The 18,515-nt window shown below is 61.3% G+C and overlaps 1 protein-coding gene across 1 annotated transcript in view; it reads left to right on the top strand.

Annotated features, from left to right (window-relative positions):
- The first annotated feature begins 16,563 nt into the window (after positions 1 to 16,563).
- INO80B (INO80 complex subunit B) overlaps positions 16,564 to 18,515 on the top strand; it is a 6,440-nt gene continuing 4,488 nt past the window's right edge. Inside the window, exon 1 of the mRNA XM_044428422.1 lies at positions 16,564 to 16,731. Coding sequence (XP_044284357.1) covers positions 16,564 to 16,731 — 168 coding nt within the window. The remainder of the gene's footprint in view (positions 16,732 to 18,515) is intronic.

Below are 18,515 nucleotides of genomic sequence, written 5' to 3'. Positions count from 1 at the left end.
CCGTCCGCGGGCCAACCTCCCCCCGCGCCCCACGGCTCGTTCATGGGAAAGGCCTCGGGGCTCTCCGCAGCCAGCGCCCCGCCAGCCCCGCCGCCGGTCCCAGGGACAAGCCTCCAAGCCGAGCGAGGCTCCCTGCGTCCGCCTGCGCCCATGGACACGCGCTGCCCCCGCGCCGCAGGAAGCGCCTGCCGGGCACCCTCTGCCAGCACCACGCTGCCCCCCACCCGCGGCACGCGGGCCGAGGAGCGGAGCGGGTGGGCGGCCTTCCCCAAAGCAGCCCGTGCCCAGGCCGACGGCGAGCGGTGGCTCGAGGGCACGCGGGGCATCGCTTGCTCGGCCCTCTCCGCGGACGGTGGGTGGGAACGAGGCCGCCCTGCCTGGCCAGAAGGGGAACCGGGCCCCGCCTGGCGAAAGCGAAGGCCCGGCCTGAGGGCCGCCCCGCCTTGCCTGTGGCCCTCCCGGGGCCTGGAAGAGCCGCTCTGGGGGCAGAGCCCCGCCGCACTCCTGGCTCCTTTCCCTGGGCACACGGAGAGGCCGTGACTGGGCATGAGAACGAAGGGGACTCGGCACATGCTCAGAAGCATGTTCTCAGGCTGTTGTCAGAGGCGTTCCAAGGCTGAGCTGGACTAGCAGCAGGCAGAAGGGAGGGCCAGGTTCAGCGCTGCAGCATCTCCAGGCAGGGCTGGAAGAACTTCCGTGCGGAGCCCTGGCAGCAGCCGCCGCCTGCCGGTGTCAAGGGGACGGGCCGGACGGGCCAGGGGGTGCCAGCGCCGGCCTAAGGCGCCCCCCCCCCGGCTGGCAAGAGGAGTCCAACGTAGAACTGCCCGATCCCGCCCCCTGCTGCCCGCACGGCAGAAGGCAGCCCTGATGGGAGGGGCGGAGGGCGGGCGGGCCGCGGTTTCATGGGTTTCCGCCACAAGACACCTCCGTCCACGAAAGCCAGCGCTGCAGCGGCAAAGCACATTCCCAGTGCCAAAAACAACACACACTCCGCCGCAGGCCTTACTGCGGCGACCCTCTGGGAGCCCAAGCGGCATGCCAGTGAACAGCCGTTCCGGAGTGCGCCACGGGCCTCCCTCTTCCCACCTGCGCCCAGCAGCACACGCTTCGGCTCAGACACCAAGGGGCAAGCGGCCGGAGCTTCCTCCTCTGCCCCGGCCCCCGCTGCTTTCTCAAAGGAGCTGTGTTCGTGCTTCAGGCTGGGACTGGCAGCTCCCTCCATCGTCTGCACTCATCCAGTCCGGTCCAGCCTCTCGCCCGCCTCAGCTGCCTGCCCGGCCAGCACTGCCTGGCGCTCCCCGGACAATGCACAAAAGCCTTCTTGCAGTGGTGGAGCTCGCGCGGCTCCTCCGGGTGCTCAGACTGGGCCTGCCACAGATGCGCCCGCGGTCTCCCACAACTGGTGATCGTGCCAGTGTGCTCCCGCTGGTCTCCCCAGGTCCCGAAGGGCGCACGACGCCACCCCCCCTTCCCTGCTGCAGACGCCGTCAGATCCAGCTGCTCTCTGCAGCCAGATTAGGATGGGGGGAGCTCCACCCCCAGGCATTCTTGGCCCCGGAGGACCCTCCCCATTGATAGAATTCGCCTGCTTTGGGCAGCACAGCCACTTTGGTTCTGGCGTGACCCCTGTGACCGTAAGAGCTGCAGGAGAAGGAGAACGAGGCCGCATGTCCCCTCGCCTCCTCTCAAGGCGCACCAACAAGGAAAGCGTTACATGAGGCGCTACTCAAAGCATGCAGAGTGCAAGCGAGACGCATGCCGGCCGCTTCACCCACGACCGAGTCAGTCCTGCCCTTCTGCTCGCCTGTCTGCACTTTCCGCCAGCACCTCAATCCAGGGTAAGCATCACGCACGTTACAAAAGGCAACAAAGCCAAAGAGAGACACAAGGCCGAGCCGGGGGCGGGAGGATTGTCTGGGAGCACATCTGCCCAGAGAGAACAGGGCCGTTCCCGCCAGCCTTGGCCGAATCGCGAACAGGCCTGCTGCTTCGCCAGTCCAAGGCGGCCCGCTGAGGCCAGAGGCCCCCCAGGCGCCCACCGCAGCATGCGCGGCCGCCACGACCCCTGGCTCTCCTCACCTTCCTGCCTCTCTGTGCCAGCTGCCACAAAGCGCACGCCATACTCTCGCGCACACCTTCCACCCATCTGCTGCCACCAACCCTTGGCAGGAAGCGCCTCAGTAAAGATCAGGGCTGCAGGGGGCTGCTGCGGGGGGCACCGAGCCGGCTCCAGCCACTGTGCCGTCAGTCCTCCCCCTGGCAGGCCAGTCCGTGTGGCCACTGCAGGCTCCCCTGAGCACTTGACGCTCATTCAGCCTCCCCCCCCCATAGGTTCGTCCAGCACACCTGGAGGGGCCCCCACCCTGCTTAACCTCTTCTGAGTGGGCAGCGCCCTGGAAGCGCAGAAGGCTCCCAAATGGGTGCTGCATATATGAGGGCTGGGGGGGGGGGAACGGGCCAGTGACCCTTCCAAATCCTGGCTTAGGGTTTTCTGAATGAGCTTCCCATCCGTGCAGGCCGGCTATCACAGACTGGAGCTGCGCGTGGCCGGCAGCGTCTCCTGGCGCCTTCTCTTTGCGAGGGAGATGAGCGGATGGCTTTTCCTACCTGCCTTAAACGGTGACACCGGGAGGGGACTGCCATGTGGACCCTAGAAGCCCTGCTGGATCAGACCCTGGCGCCCCCAACCCACTGCCCCAGAAAGCCTATACGCAGGCTGCGAGCGAGCGGAGCGACCCCCCCCCCCCCCCCCCCCCCCCCCCCCCAGCAACTGGAGTAGGCAGCGCTCCTGCTGCTGCCCCCGAAGGCAGCCGGAGCCGCCAGGAGTCAGTGCTGTGTTGGCCTCATCTCCGTGAATCTGCCCGTTCCTCCTCCAAGCCTTCCAAGCAGGTGGCCACCCCCCCACCTGGTGGCAGTGAATTCCACAGCATAAGTGGGAGAGCCAGTGCGGTGGGTGGTGAAGAGCGGGGGACTGGGACTCAGGCGATCTGGGTTCAAGTCCCCGCTCGGCCATGGAGCCCGCTGGGTGCCTTGGGGCCAGTCACAGACTCCCAGCCCAACCTACCTCACAGGGCTGTTGTTGTGGGGATAAGATGGAGGAGGAGAATGATGTAAGCTGCCTTGAGCCCCGTGTAGGAAAAAGGCAGGATATAAATCGGAAAATAAATAAATAAACTCTGCACTGCTCAGAGAAGTCCTGGTTCTTCCCGAGAGCACGTGGGGTGCAGTTTCTGTTCCAGTTCCACACGCGCTTCCCTCTTCTCTTTCTCCACACCCTGCATCATTCGGTGTACCTCTATTGTGTCTCCCCAAACTTAAGCCTTTCCTCCCCCATCTTTGCATGGGGGGGGATCCTACCGGCTTGGGGGGGGGGGAGAAGGGAGCAGTTCCCGGGGAAGGGGACAAAAAAAGGGGGGGGGGTTCGCCTGGGCGTGCTCCCCCCCCCCCCCCCAGATTTGACTTGGGAGCAGAGGAGCTTGGGATTCTACACCACGAACCTCATCTCTCCCCCGCCTGGACATCTGTGAGCAAATGCAAATTAAGTGTGATCCCATAAGCCGTCCGGGATCAGGCCCTGTACCCTGGAAGCTTCTCACCATCTGGAGAAGCGGGACACACATCCATGTGTGAAGGAGACTTTTGGCTGCCTACCTGTCATCTTCTGTCAATCGCACTCACGGGGCAAGTCCAAATTCTAGTAAAAATTGCCAGAAAAATATATATACTAGCCCCGTGCTTGGCCGCCAGTCCACAGAGTTTGCAGAGTCTCCGGAGAAAGGCTGACCTTCCAGTGCTAAGAATAATCTTGGCTGCAGTGGCAGCTATGCGGAGCGGGGCTGCCCGAACATCGGGGCACTGCCCATGCCACTGGAAGGGCACCTAAAATAGCACGAGGGAACCCGGAGCAGCTCCACACGGCGTTAAACCAGAGACCGACATGCGGAGCCAGGCTGGCCTCTGCTCCCCAGTCACTGCCCTGCTGGATCAGACCGAAGGGGGTCCTCCCTGCCCGGGATTCTGCGCACAGTGGCGAGCAACTGCTCCTGGGACGCCCACGAGGAGGGCACGGGGGCAGCAGCACCCCCTGCACAGAACCGCGCTGCTTGTGGAGCAGGCCTTCCCTTCGCTGTCCCCAGGCTCCTGCCCACCAGGTTCAGGGCAGGCCAGCGTGAGACTGCTCCCCCTCCCCACTTTCTCCAGGCCGTGCATAATTCTGCGCTCCTCCATCAAACCCCCAGCTAAGAGCTCCAAACTTTGCCACCTTTCCTCGGGAGGGGGTCGACTGCCCCTCGATTATTCTTGCTGCCGCCGCCGCAGCTGTATCCTAATCTCCCGGAGGTACGGCCACGCAACAAAACATTGTGGCTCCACGTGGGGTTGCCCCACAGAATTGCATCAGATTTCTTTTCAGCTCTATGTCTACTTCTGGTCCACATGGACTTGCGTTTTCCACTGTGCTTTCTGCCGGGTCCACCGCCATGCCAAGATCGGCCGCCGTCAGCTCAGGCTGCATCCGCACGTGGACAGGTAAAGCTGTGCACCCCAACCGGCGTCACTTCACATATATTCTTTATTTACTTATTTTATACTGTTAATTTTAATTTTATATTATTATGTTTGTATCTCAGTGTAATTTTTTGTATTTTTGTATTTAGTGGTAATTTATTATGTTCTATTGTATTTCAATGTATTTTATTGTGTTGTAAGCCGCCCCGAGGTTTCGGCAAGGGGCGGCATAGAAATGTTATAATAATAATAATAATAATAATAATAATAATAATTTGCTTACACTTATGTTTCTCAGGCCTGTTTCCCCACTGTGAAAAGATCCTTTTGGAGGTCTTTGCTGCCCCAAATTGTTTGGCAAACTGGTCCCTTCAATGTCCACCCACTGACTTTCCACTGCCCACTTTGCTCCGGTGCAAGAACAGCCCGGGGTTCGGACTCTTGGCGTCTCATTCTTCAGCCTTTCTAAAAGCAATAATAGATGAGAATGTGTGTCTGTGTTGCCCGTAAGGAAGATCCTGGAAGCAGGGGAGGCGGGGGGGGGATAAGGGACGGGAAAGCTGAGTCGGTGCTGAACTCATAATTCCATGCACAAGCACACTCATGCGCACTGGCCTCTCCTCCAGAATTCCTTGGATCCAGGCTTTTGGCCACGGACCGCACCAAAGGCTCCTCCTATGCAACACAGAAGATGATCCTCTTACGGATTAGCAGCTGGTTCAACAAGAAACAGCGTGGGAATAAAAGGTCAGTTCCCGGCATTTGCTGCTGGGCCGTCACGACCTCTCGGTCTGAGGGGGACCCTATGGATGCATGTGCCCCAGAAGGCCCTGACCTCGCGAAGGGCAGACGCGGTGGGTGGGTGCCCCAGTGGTCGGCTCCTTTCTACTTTCCGACACGGCGTTAGGGGGCGCAGTGAAGCGGCCAACCTGCCTTCTCGCCCCAAAGCCTTCTATGCAATCGAAGAAACAGATTCCAGTCCCAAAGCACGGGAGACCCGTTCACTCCGCCGCTGCCTCTCCTGCTCCAGCCTGTGGGGCGCCCGCGCCAGGTCCGCGCGGCCTCTCACGCCCCCTGGCGGCCAAGCCCGTTGCCCCGCGGGCGCGCCCCGCTGCGGAGCGCTGCTCGGCTGCGCGGGGAGGCCCCGCGGGGCCGGCTCCCCACCTCCCGCGGAGACGGACGGCCAGACGGCGTTCTCCCCCGCTCGCACCGGCGGCTGCCTGCCCGCCCGCCCGGGAGAGCACGCGGGGCGCCCGCCAAGGGGGCTGCCCCGCGATGCTTCAGGCAGGTCCCGCCCTCGCCTGCCCCGGCCCGGCCCCGCGGCCACCCTGGACCTCGCGCCGGACCCGCCGCCTGCCACGGGACTAAGCCGACCACGGAGACGGAGACGGCGACGCGGGGATTTCCACGCCACGTGATGCTCCGGGCGGGAGGCAGAGCGGGGCGGCGTCCAGGCCTACCTGCTCGGTGTCCCCAAGGAGGCTGAGACGGAACCGGCCCCGTCGGATCTCCATCTCCAGGGCTGAGCCCCGCGCGACCGTCACTCTGCTGCGGTGGTGCCGCTGGAACATGGTGCGCGGCGGGGGCGGCCGGCGGGGGCTGTCTCGGGATCGCCGGGGCCGCTCCTGGGCGCCGGGAGGAACTTTGGCTGGGGCGGCTCCCCAGGAGAGCCTCCGACGGCCGGTCCGCGCCGCCTGGGCGGTGTTTGAGCCGCGGGGGCGGTGCTGCGGCTTCGGCCCGCCCCGCCTCGTCGCGGCAGGCGGAGGCCGCCCGCTCATCCCGGCACTTCGCTCCCGGGCTCCCAGGAAGGGGAGGCGGCGGCTGGGCCGGGGAGCCGCGAGCCCGGCTGTTTGCGGGCCCTGCCCGGGAGCGCGGAGCCGCCGCCCGCTGCCGGGCCAGGCGAGGCGGGCGGTGTCCCCGCGGGCGCCCTCTCGAGGGACCCGGGACCCGGCGCTCTCCCCAGGCCGGCGGGAGCGAGCGGGCCGGCGCCGCGCCGTGGCCTCCACTGCCCTTTGCCGGACTTTCGCGCGGGGGGGAGGCGGCGGGGCGCCATGTCCTCCAGTGCCCCCGGCGGCCCCCGCCTTCGGGGTCCTGCGGCGCCGCGGGAGGGGCCGGGGCCCGTGCCAGTCGCCCGGGGGAGGGGAGCCGAGCCGGTGCGGCTGCGTGGTGGGTCTGAGCCGCTGCGGGAAGGCGCTGCCCGGCCGGGCAAGGCGCGCTGCACCGCCGTCCCGAGGACGGGTCTTGACGCGACTCGCGGGAGGAGCGCTTCCCGGAGCGCGCGTTCCCACGTGCCCTGCTCGGGAGAGCGCTGCGACGGCCGTCGAGCGCCGAGGCCTCCGGGAGGGACCGCGCACGCGGGCGCCTCTGCGCCTCCCGATCGGCCGCCGCCGCCCCGGGCCTTGGCCCTGCCCCTGCCGGGCTGGAGCGCCTGGCTCGGGCGGGGTGCGCGGCGCCTCCCCCGCACCTCGGGCTGCCTTGAGCCGCCTGCCCTGAGGTGCCCCCGCCGCTCGCGGCCGGGCTCGGCGCGCCTGGGGCAGGGGCTCGTCGCACCCCCCCATCAGACCCGTCTTCCGGCTCCGAGTTTCGGTGGAGGCAAAGGAAACTTCCCTCAGGCCTGATGCTTTGCCTGCTTTGTGGGAATGAGGTGCCTCCTCCCCGCCTGCCCAAGGGAGTGCTGCCCCCGCAAGCCGCTTGCCAAGACCAGGAGGCAATATGCCGAATTTTGTTAGCCGGAATGGCTTCATGTGCCGCAGAAGCCACTGAGCGGGAGAATTTCCCAGGATGGAGCGCATCACCCTATCCAGCCCGGCCTTCCCCAACCTTGTTCCTTCCAGGCACAGCAGCACCCAGAATCCCCAGTCGATGGCGCTGCTGGGTGGGAATTCTGGGAGTTGCGGTCCAAAGGCCTCTGAAGGCCACCAGGCTGGGGGCTGCCAAGAAAGACTCTTGAGATTATGTAGTGCTCAGTGGTCTGCAGTGCTCGGTGGCGTGCCCACCCATGCTGGCTCTGAGCTGGAGGGCAGCCCCCGCCCAGCCCCCATTCCTTTGCCACAGGTTAGGCCCCTGGGTCCATCCCCAGGCAGAGCCTGGAACGGCACAGCCTGGCGGGGGGTGCTGCTGCCCCCATGCCCGCATTGCAGGGCAGTTCCAGTAAACCACACCGTGGGGCCAGTGGTGTGGTGAGTCCTCCAAGCGCCCAACCTGCAATGCACACAGGGACAGTCAGGTGCATTGTGGCTAAGGGCCCCCCTTCCCCCCGTCCTCCCTGCTGGGTCCTCCCATGGATGCCCCAGGAACACGGAGGTTTCCAGCCCCCTGCCCCCTACAAGCCAATTTCAGCTCGCTGCCTCTCGCTGGCCCCTTTCCAGAGGGACCTACCCGGAGGGGCGAAGGCCACGAGGGTTCAGAGGCAGTTGCTAGCTCACGTTCAACTAGTCACTCTGTTCATGTGCAGGGACTAATCATTCAGTTGCTGTAGTATTTCTGAAGTGGCAATAAAGAGCTATTTTGCAGAGGGAATTACTGTTGTTTTAGAAGCCTGAAATGACTAGGGCAGCGGTGGCGAACCTCTGGCACGCGAGCCAAGTCGCCCCAGCGTCGCCCCAGCAGCCGAGCGTCGGATAACTGCACATAGGGGTCCTGTGCATGCTCGGAAAGGAGTTGCGGCACCAGGTGATGACATCACAAGCGGCGACGCATTAGCTGTGACTCGTCCGAGCTTTCGCATGGCTGGTCTGTGCGCTGCCAAGGATATATATATGGGGGTGCAGGTGGCGCAGCGGTTTAAGCCGCTGTTCTGCTGGGCTGGTGGATCGAAAGGTCGCCAGTTCAGTTCTGCACAACGGGGTGAGCTCCCGTTGCTCCGTCCCAGCTCCTGCCAGCCTTGCAGTTCGAAAGCATGCAAATGCAAGAAGAGAAACAGGTACCACTTTGGTGGGCAGGTGACAGCGTTCCTGCACCTCGGTGTGTAGTCATGCCGGCCACACGACCCCGGAGACTGTCTGCGGACAAATGCTGGCTCCCTCGGCCAGGAAACGGAGAGGAGCACCGTCCCCAAGAGTCAGCCATGACTGGACTTCACGTCAAAGGGCAACCTTTACCTTTTGCCTTTTTATATATGTATGTGTGTATATATATGTATACATGTGTGTGGGGGGGTGTATGCGTATTTGCTTGGACTGGCTATGAGTTGTTTCTTCTAAACTAAAACCTCCATTTCCAGGTTTGATTGCCGTGTTGGGACTTTGCGATGAATAAGGGGGTTTTGGGTTGCAGTTTGGGCACTCAGTCCCTAAAAGGTAAAAGTTAACATCACAGGGTCCGGCTTAAAAAAACGAGGTGTCCTGGCATGGTTTTGATGGCTCGAATGTGTTTAGAATGGGTGGAAATGGTGAGTCGTGCAGAAAAAGCTGCTCAAGGAGGCAGCCCTGGGGGCGGGCAAAAGGTTTTTGGGATTCTGAGGAAGGCAAATGCCTGCTCCAGGCCTGCTCACAAGGACACACTGTATTTATGGGACAAAATGCAGGTTAGCTGGCCAGCATTCCGACAGTGTCTCGCAGCAGGTCGCTTCCACCGTGGCCCCCACAAGGCAGCCCCCCGTCAGCTGGAGCGGCCAGGGTCAGCGGAGCCCACGGAACAGCCTAGAGGAGCACCAGGAGCGGTGGCCAGGCCGGGCTGGCGTGCACAGAGGGCGCGTTTCCTGCTGCCCAGCGGGCAGTGAAGGCGCTGGGGAGATGCGAGCGCAGTGGGAGACAGGCCTCTGGGGCTGGGCTGCCTGCGGGGGGGCAGGGCAGGGGCCGGGGAGCCAGGAGGGAGGCGCAGTGGCTGAGGATCCGCCTGCCTGGCTGGTCAGGACCACCTGGGGTGGGGTCCCCTCTCCTCCAAGGGTGCAGGGCAGCGGGCACAGCACAAGCTCACCCGCTGCTGACCAGAGAGCGCAGCGGGGAATCGGCGGGCTGAGAAGGGCTTGGCCCTAGGAGGCCAACATAGAGGGGTGCTTGCCCGCCTGCCCAGAGGCCAGGAGGCGCCCCCGTGTGCAGGCACTCCGGTGGGTCCTGGAAGCGCCAGCGAGGAGCTCCGTCTTATGTAGGGCAGCGCACCTGGAGTTCAGCCAGGCCTGGCAAGGCCCAGTTTGGAGGAGCCAGAGGCCCAGCCTCAACTTGGGGCACAGGCCTGCTGCAGCTGGCGGAGGCTGACATGCCCCCGGGCACCCAGGGGACTCAGCGGCTCAGTGCAGGACTGACCTTGCGTCCCGCTGGCCCTGGCCTGGGACACTAAGCACTGCACCGCACTGCCTCTCCATAGCAAAGGCTTCCAGGGGTTCAACTCTTGGAGGGGGATGCCAACGATCAGGCAGTCTGACCGGGGGCCTTCCTTGCAACTCCAGAGGCAGAAGAGAAACGCGCTCTGCACAGGGGCCGTCAGGAGCATTACATCCCTTGTGGTGCCTTCCTGGGCCGTTGGAGCCCCTGCTGCAGCTGCAGCTTCCCAGGAATGGGAACAACTGCAATGCGCTCCGCAAGGCCTTCGGGATCTGGGCACACATGCAGCCTGTCGTGTCTTCACATGCACGCATGTCTGCACATTTCTGGCGGTGCGATTAATTACTTGTGGCACTTGCTTCCCTTCTGGCGAGAGGCTACTGCAAAGGAGCGCACCTGAGAAGCAGGAGTGTCGCAAGGCCTTCCTTTCGGGCCCTTTGCCACACTTCCCCCCACACCTGCCCCACTGGTTCTTCCAGAATCTCTCAGTCACTCTGTGTGCTCCCGTACGGTCAAGAACGTGGTTCTGTGCTGGCAGCGTGTAGGGCTTGCACAGGGTACGCAGCCTGCATTCCTGCCTTCAGGCCGGGGGGCGGGGGGTGGGTATGAAAGGGCCCGATATCTTCCAGGTGCCCGAATTTTTCTCCAGTTTACCAACCCGCAGAGCAGCCACGCTGGCCTTGCCTGACGACATCCGTTCCTGCGCATGAGCAGAAAGCAGCACTGCCGGGGTTGCCCTCCACTTCTGCACACCTCCACTGCGAGCGCACGGAGGTGATGTGCATGTTCTGGCTGCCACACCTGAACGGGGCACTGCAGAGCAAGCAAGTCCAGGAAAGGGCCCTGCGGGCGAGGCAACGCCCTGGGAAGAAGGCAGCCGGTGGGTCGGGCTTGGCTGGGCAGGGGGGCGGGGGGAGGCGCATGCAAGGAGCCCTGCCTGTGGTGGTGGAGAAAGCGGAGAGAAGGCCTTGCGATTTGCCCCTCCCTGGAACGACCGAATGTCCCCAAGTCTCGCTCAGCTCCTCTGAATTCAAGGTGGGGCGCCTCTGGTGCTGAGCGGGGTGGGGGGGGGTGGTTCAGGGCAGGTAGAAGATGCCCAGCTTCACGAGCACACGGTCAGCCTGGCATGCAGCGGTGACCACTGTCCTGGAGGGCTGTGAAAGGGGTTGGGCGCACTCACGGCGGAGGAGCCAACCGCTGGCTCCTCGTGCTGAGGGCCAGGCGCTCGCTCCAGCTGCCTGCCTCTGTGCCCCTGTTGCTGGAAGACATGGACGGGGCGGCTGCGGGGCCGCTGGGTGAGCAGGATTTCTGCTGGGCGAGAGAGACCCTGCTCTGATCCAGCCTCAGGGCTTGAAGATGTTCCTCCTGCATAGCATTGCCCTGGGCAAATGGCTGGAAAGTGGACGCCATTCGCCATTAAAGGTGGCGCTTGCTGGGAAAGCCCCGCACTGCTCGGCAACACGTCCCGTTGCACCTGCCTTTGGAATGCTGGAGAAGTGTCAACACAGAGCCGGATGGGCTGATCTGGCAGCACTTGTATACTTGGATTTTCAAAAGGGCTTTGACAAAGCCATTCATGAATAAGGTTAGTCATTCCAGGAGAAAGGGCTGGGTTCTCCCAGGAATTGGTAACTGATTAAAGCAGAAGATGGAAATAACATGGAAACACAGAAACAGAGTGAGTCGGGAGGGGTCTCCTGGGCCATTGATCCCCAGCTGCAGCCAGTACCACTCATGACACGCCTGCCATGTGCATGTCCAGCCATTCCTTGAACACCCTCACCAATGGGCCCTCAACCACCTCCCGGGGAAGCCCATTCCATACCAAGGGCCCTAACCATTAGGAAGTACTTCCTGGCATCCACCCTAAATCTTGGTTCCCTGAGCTTGGCTCTGTTGGAGCAGGTCCAGCCTTCCACTGCAGGGAAGAACAGGTCTCTACCCACCTCCATGTGACACCCCCTCACATACCTGTATGTCCCCAACAGATCCCCTCTGAGTCTCCTCTTCTCCAGGCTGAAGAGACCCAGTTCCCTCAGCCTCACCTCATACGACTTTCCCTGCAATCCAGCCACCATCCATGTGGCCCTTCGCTGCACTGATTCCAACCTTGCTATGTCCCTCTTGTAATGAGGGGCCCTGAACTGAGCACAAGACTCCAGTTGCGGGCGCACCAGAGTCGCATAGAGTGGCAGAGGTACCTCTCTCGATCTAGAAGCCACACTTCTGGCTATGCAACCAAGGGTGGCGCTCGCCCTCTTGGCCACCGCATCACACGGCTGACTCATGTTCAGCCTGCAGTCAACCAGCACCCCGAGGTCCCTTTCACAAGTGCTGCTCTCCAGCCACTTGTCCCCTGACCTGTACTTATGACACCCATTCCTATGCCCCAAGTGCAAGACCTTTCACTTACCCACACTGAACGCCATCCTGTTGTCTCCTGCCCACTTCCATAGTCTGTCCAGATCCTTTTGGATCTGGAGTACCTGCTCCTCAGTTGTGGCCTCTGCTCCAGTTTTAGTGTCGTCTGCGAATTTGATCAGCAGACTGTTCACCCCTTCTTCCATGTCATTGATGAAAAGATTGAACAGGATCAGTCCCAGGGCTTGTCACCATCCGCCATCCCAGTGATTCCCCACTAATAGTAGCCCTCTGCTTTCGGTCCCTCAGGCAAGAGGCAGTGCATCGGTCTATCCCAAAACCCCTCAATTTCTCAACCCGGATATCATGGGGCACTTTGTCAAAGGCCTTGCTGAAATGCAGGTAAACCACATCCACTGCATCCCCTCCATCTAGCCATCTCGAAACCTTGTCATAGAATCCCACAAGGTTTGTCTGGCAGGACCTGTTTTTGCGGAAGCCGTGTTGTGTGGCCGCCAGCCTCCCTTCCCTATCTAGCATTGCTAGATCTCTCGCTATTATGAGCCTTTCCATTGTTTTTCCTTCAATGGATGTAAGGCTAACCGGTCTGTAATTCCCCATGTCCCTTCTACTACCCTTTTTGAAAACTGGGACTACTGACGCCACCCTCCAGTCCTCTGGAGCTTCACCTGTTCTCCACGAGGCCTCAAAAATGGAGGCCAGAGGGCGTGAGAGAACCCCGGCCAACTCTCTAAGTACTCTCGGGTGTAACCCGTCGGGGCCTGGCGCCTTTGTAATGTCCAATGCCCTGAGGAGCCCCTTGACTTCAAGGGGGGGTGACTAATTTGTGCCCCTAAGTCCCCGGCCTCATCTAATCTCCTATGCGGATCTCCCCCGTCCTGCTTTGGGGAGAAGACAGAGGCAAAATAGTCATTTAGCATCTGTGCCTGTTCCCTCATATCAGTCACTGGATCTCCTTCCTCCTTATTTAGTGGTCCCACCACTTGTCTCCCCTTCCTCTTCCTATTTACATGCTGAAAGAAGCCCTTTTTGTTGCTCTTGATATTCTTGGCAAGTCTCAGCTCGCAATCAGCCTTAGCCTTACGAAGAATCCTTCTGTAACAGGCCTCCTCCTCCCAGTATACCCTTTTGTCTATTTGCCCCAGTACCCACTTCCTATGGAGGTACCTCCTTTTGCATCCAAGGCGGCACTCTCCTCCGCCTCCCCACCTTACTGACTAGAGGTATCGTCAAGGCTTGCGCCTCCAAAACCTCCCTTTTGAGTGCCAGCCACCCCTCCTCAACTCGCTTACCTTCCAGTAACCCATCCCAGGAGACTTTCCCCAGTCTGGCCTTCAGTTGGCCAAAGTTGGCCCTCTTGAGGTCCCAGCTTCTAGTGCTCAACCTGCTGCACGTCCGCAGTCCCCTGATCTCAAAGCAAAGGATGGAGTCATCACTCGCATCCAGAGCTCCCCTAATCTGTACTTCATCTATCGGCTCCTCCCTGTTGTCAAGACCAAGTCAAGGATGTTTCCCCCCCTCGTCGCCTCTCGGGCCCTCTGTGTGGAAAACCCTCCCTCTGTAGCGTCTAGGAAGCAACGTGACCTGGCCGTCACTGCCAAGTGAGACTCCCAGCTAATATCTGGGAAATTGAAATCTCCCATAATTACCGTGTGTCTCCCCCGAGATAGCCTTAGAATCCGGCCTGTCAGGACATTGTCCAGGTCCGAGGGTCTCAAGCTGACCTGGAGGGCGATAACATACCGCCACTGTCAAATCCCTTCCTGTGTCGAAACCCCCATGTTTCACCCAGACTGCCTCCACCAGATCCCCATCTGCGTCACCCTCTATCTCACTGCATCCTATCCCTTCCCGGACATGTAACGCAACGCCCCCGCCCCTCTTTCCCTTCCTGTCCTTTCTAAAAAGATGATGCCCCTCAGTGTTTACTTTCCAGCCTTGCCTTTCATTCCACCAAGTGCCGTGATCCCCACCAGGTCAGACCCTCCTATTCCCAGGGGAGCCTCAAGCGCTTCCTGCTTGTTTCCCATGCTCCTAGCATTGGTGTACATGCATCTCAGCGACTTCCCACAGATCCCTTTCTTTGGGATCCCCGGCCTCCTCCTTCCTCCCATCCTCCCTGATACTGGCACCCTCTTCGTAGGAGCCCCGCCACCCCCTGCAGCACATCTAACACCCTGGACCCGAAAACCTGGTCCTCTCCCCTCACTTGTCCCAAGTTGCTGGGGGGACTGCCCCCCCCCCCAGTTAAGTTTAAAGCCTTTTGGGCAAAGCTTGCTAGAGCGTAACTTGGCAGCTTTCCTGAGGCAAGGGAGCAAGCAGGGTGGTTTCTCAGTGAGGGGTTCTGGAAATGGTGCTACTTGGTGTGCAGGACCAGGAGCTGGCCTCCAAGGGATGGCAGGCGCCCCCCCCCCCCCCGGCCCCCAGCGGCTCCCCAGAGAGGGCAAAGAGCGAACCAGTGAGGCAGTGTAAGCAGCAGACCAAGGACCGGGCACGGGGTCAGGGGTGCAGCCCTGCCGAGTGCGATGACGTCCCAGGCTCCATCCCGGGCAGCGCCTTCCACCAGGGGTCGGGGGAATCCTGCGCAGAACCCTGCGGAGCTGCCGCCAGTCGGCATTCATACCTCCGGACGTGGTGGAGCCAGCTTCTATCTGGAGCCTTGTAGGAGCGATCCATGGTGCGACACTCGATCGCAAAGCGGGATCACCAGCATGGATTGCAGGCACAGCCCCGTCAAGCTCAGCATAGAAGCTGCAGTGGATAAAGAGCCCCACTGCCACGGGCATCGCCAGCCTCCTTTGGGAGCAGTTGCTCTGACTCTCTTCTGCTCAGCCCCACCCCAGCCACGGGATTCTCGGTGGGGGGGGCGCAGAGCCTGTGGCCTGCCCCCCAGCGCGGTCGCACCAATCTGCAACGCGGGTCACATTGGAAGACTACGCAGCGTCCGGCTGCTGGGTCTCAAAAAGGACCGTGTGGCCGGCTTCTGGCTCGGCGTCGATGAATCAAGAGATCGTGCAAGCAGGTACACGCCTGAGCCACTCTGCCTATTGCTCAGCGACCAGGCGGCTGCCTGTGGCTCAGGCCCGGAAAAGGGCCCAGCAGCGCCAGCTGGTCCTGCAGCCTGAGGGCTGGGACTGGCCTTTAAGGCTTGTCACGGCTTGGGACCAGGAACGTGAAGAGCCGCCTCTCTCTGCACATACCCCACAGGCCTCAAAGACACGTGCTTCGTATTTCTGTTTCTCCTGTGTATTTGATTACATTTCTATGCTATCCAATGTCAATTTGCATGGGTTAGAAACATTCCAAAGATCCCCCGTGTGTGTGTGTGTGTCTGTGTGTGTGTGTCTGTGAGAGAGAGAGAGAGAGAGAGAGAGAGAGAGAGAGAGAGAGAGAGAGAGAGAGAGAGATGCGAATTGTCTAACCGGGTGGTCGCTGTGCAAAGGATTGCCCAAATAGGGACAGGGTAGAGATGGACTATCAGCATGCAGGAAAACAGGATGGGCAGCCAGTCAAGAAGCCAAACGGGCAATGGGAGAAAATGCACATTTACGGGCGGATGCTGCACACAGGTTCCTGTGTGAATGCCAGAACCCTCGGGCCAAGGCGGGAGCTGGGGGGCCTGGTTGTGGGAGTGGGCACGGGCAGACCAGGCACCATGGAAGGCCAAGGGGTGCAGGGAGCAGGTGTGGTGTGCTGGGGGCTTCCGGTAGCATTTGCACTCCAGGGAAAACTGGGAAGGGCTTATTGGGTGGGGCCTCCAGCAGGCTAAGCGGGAGAGGAGCGCCCCTGGCGTGAGGCATGGCCGGAGCAGAGCCGCAAGCCCCATCTTGCCTTGCGGGCAGTTCAGAATTCTTTGGCAAAGGTTTTTCTTTGGCAAAGGCTTTCCCGGGAGGGGGTTGAGGCCCCATCGGTGCGGGTGTTCAAGGATAGGCTGGACGTCCACATGGTGGGCATGTCGTGAGCAGAGCCGGCTGGAGCCGGGGGTCAGACTAGATGGCCCGGGAGGCCCCTTCTGACTCCCTCTGTTTTCTGTGTTTCTACGTTTTGGCAATCCCTCAGCAACTCTGAGTGTCAGCAAGGAACTACAAGGGGCCGGGGAGGTGGCCTGTGGGCCTTGTTTGCTGCAGCAATTTGACAGACCGGGGGCCCACTGCTGCAGCACCCCAGGGCCACCTGCGAGGCCACGGCCTTTGGGCGCCCCCCCCGTGGGATCTCACCGTCCGTCCTGGAGCTGGGGCTCTGAAGGCTGAGCTCCCAGCCCTGGAGCTTGCCAGCTGCTCCCCCGAACTTGGGCCTCAGTGGGGAAAACAAGGACTTGCCAGAGGCGGGGAGGGGAGCAGGCTGGGAGCACGGGGTTCTGCCGGTCCCCCGGCACCCGGCTTCCTTTCCTCTTGCTCCCTTGCACTAAACCCGGATGGCCAAATGTGACCGTCTAAAGAAAATGCTCGGCATGCAGCGTGGCGGCTGCACCTCGTTTCCCAGCCGGATGTGTGCAAGCCTCGCAGTGTGGAGGCTCCCAGGTCCAGCCACGGGGCACGCAGGCACAAAGGCTTTGACAACGTCCTTCACCAATGCACCTCCGGTAAATTTAGCAGCTATAGGATAGGAGAGGAGCGCCTCTTACGGTGTGGGAACTAGTCTGAGAACAGAAAGCAGGGAGCTGATCAGCTCAACTCATCAGTAAATGCAAAGGAAGGATCCCAGGAGTGGGGTCTGAAAGGGTCTGTTTTGGGACTGGTGCTCTTTAACTCTTTCAGAAGCGATTAGTCGTGGGGAGCAGTGGAGTAGCCAGGTTTGTCGATGGCTCCCAGTTAGTCTCATTCAGACCAAAGGAAATTGAGAAGAGCCGCAAGACTGTCTTCTCACCAAGTGGGGGAACCAGGACGAAAATGACAAAGACAATTCCGTCTGAGCAAGTGCCATTTTTGTGGACCTGCCGCTGCCCCAAATTCATGTACATGCAGGTGTGAGCTGAGCTGCCAGCGAATGACTGTTCTCTGGCTGTGGCAAACAGCTTAAGTAAACTCCCCTCTGCCATCTATCATGAAAGAAGCACATCCCATGATTTTCTTCCTTTCCAGGGCTAGAAGAGTTGTCCAGAGAAGTGGGATTCAGTCCAGTGTGTGCAATGTCCACTCACAGACATACGCGAGGGTGTGAGGCAAAACAAAAACAAAAACCTTTATTCTGAAGAAAAAGGGTCCCTGCGCACAAAGCAGGCAACGTGGAGACGTGAGGGGAAAAACAACGCCCATCTTTATCCCATTTTACAGGAATGTGAGCAGGTGCTGGCAGTCTTGTTCTTCGGGCTCATGGTAGCACCTTCCTTTCTAAACCCATGTCTGGGCACATCCGAGGGGAACATCCAGGTCTGTCCTTCAGAACTTGGGATCATCCAGCCTATTTAACTGGCAGTAAATTCTTGAAAAAGCAGGCTTGCAATATGCAATTCTAAACTCCTTTACTAAGAAATGATTCACAGAGGATGCAATAGGCTTCCTTCTGAGTAGGCATGCCCAGGGTTATGCTGTAACGGCAGTGGCTCTTCACGGAACGCAGGGTTTGCAAGATTTCCCACAGTAAGATGGGAGGCTGACCCATGGGAAAGCCGGAGGGCAGTGCCGTGGGGAGGAGGGCAGGGTGGGGATTCAGGAGATTCGGGTTCTAGTTCCTGCTCAGCCATGGAGCCAACTGGGTGACTTTGGGCCAGTCAGACTCTCAGCCTAACCTACCTCACAGGGTCGCTGCGGGGATAAGATGGAGAGCAGGGGAAGGGAAGTGATGCAAGCCGAGTTCTTTGAAGAAAGGAGCGGCCACAGCTGCCAGCGGTGAGGGCGATATGGGACTTCCAGGTTGAGTCAGAAGAAGGCAAGCGGAGCCCACCGGCAGCCCGGCCCTTTGGCGGCAGCGGTCGGCCTGCGGGGGGGCCGCAGCGGGGGGGCCGCAGCGGGGGGGGCTCAACGGAGGCAGGCGAGCCATGTTGCGCTGCAGCAGGGGCCGGCCTTGCCCAGCATCCTACCCACAGCGACCAACCACCCATGGGAACGCAAAAATCGGGACACGGGTGCGCCCGTCCTGCAGCGGGCTCCCCAGGCGCCTGGCCGGCTCCTGCGGGGCGCCGGCCTCGGCTCTCGCTCTGCTCTCCCGGGACGCACGGCCCCGGGCCGGGGGGCCCGCCTTGCGGGCGAGAGGCTGCCCTCCGCAGAGCCCCCTTCCCGAGAGGCTGCTTCCGCCCCGCAAGCATCCCCGTCGCGCGCAGCTCGGCGCCTCGCGCGGCCCCGCGCCCCCGGCCTGCGGCAGGGCAGCCCGGCTCGCCGCGACGCACGGGCGGCGCTCCCACGGAAGGCGCGGCTGCAGCAGCCCGGC

This window comes from Varanus komodoensis, unplaced genomic scaffold, assembly GCF_004798865.1.
Source record: "Varanus komodoensis strain SLA01 unplaced genomic scaffold, ASM479886v1 scaffold2, whole genome shotgun sequence".
Lineage (NCBI taxonomy): Eukaryota > Metazoa > Chordata > Lepidosauria > Squamata > Varanidae > Varanus > Varanus komodoensis.
Note: the sequence above shows the minus strand (reverse complement) of the source record. Positions and strands in the feature narration are given on the sequence as shown.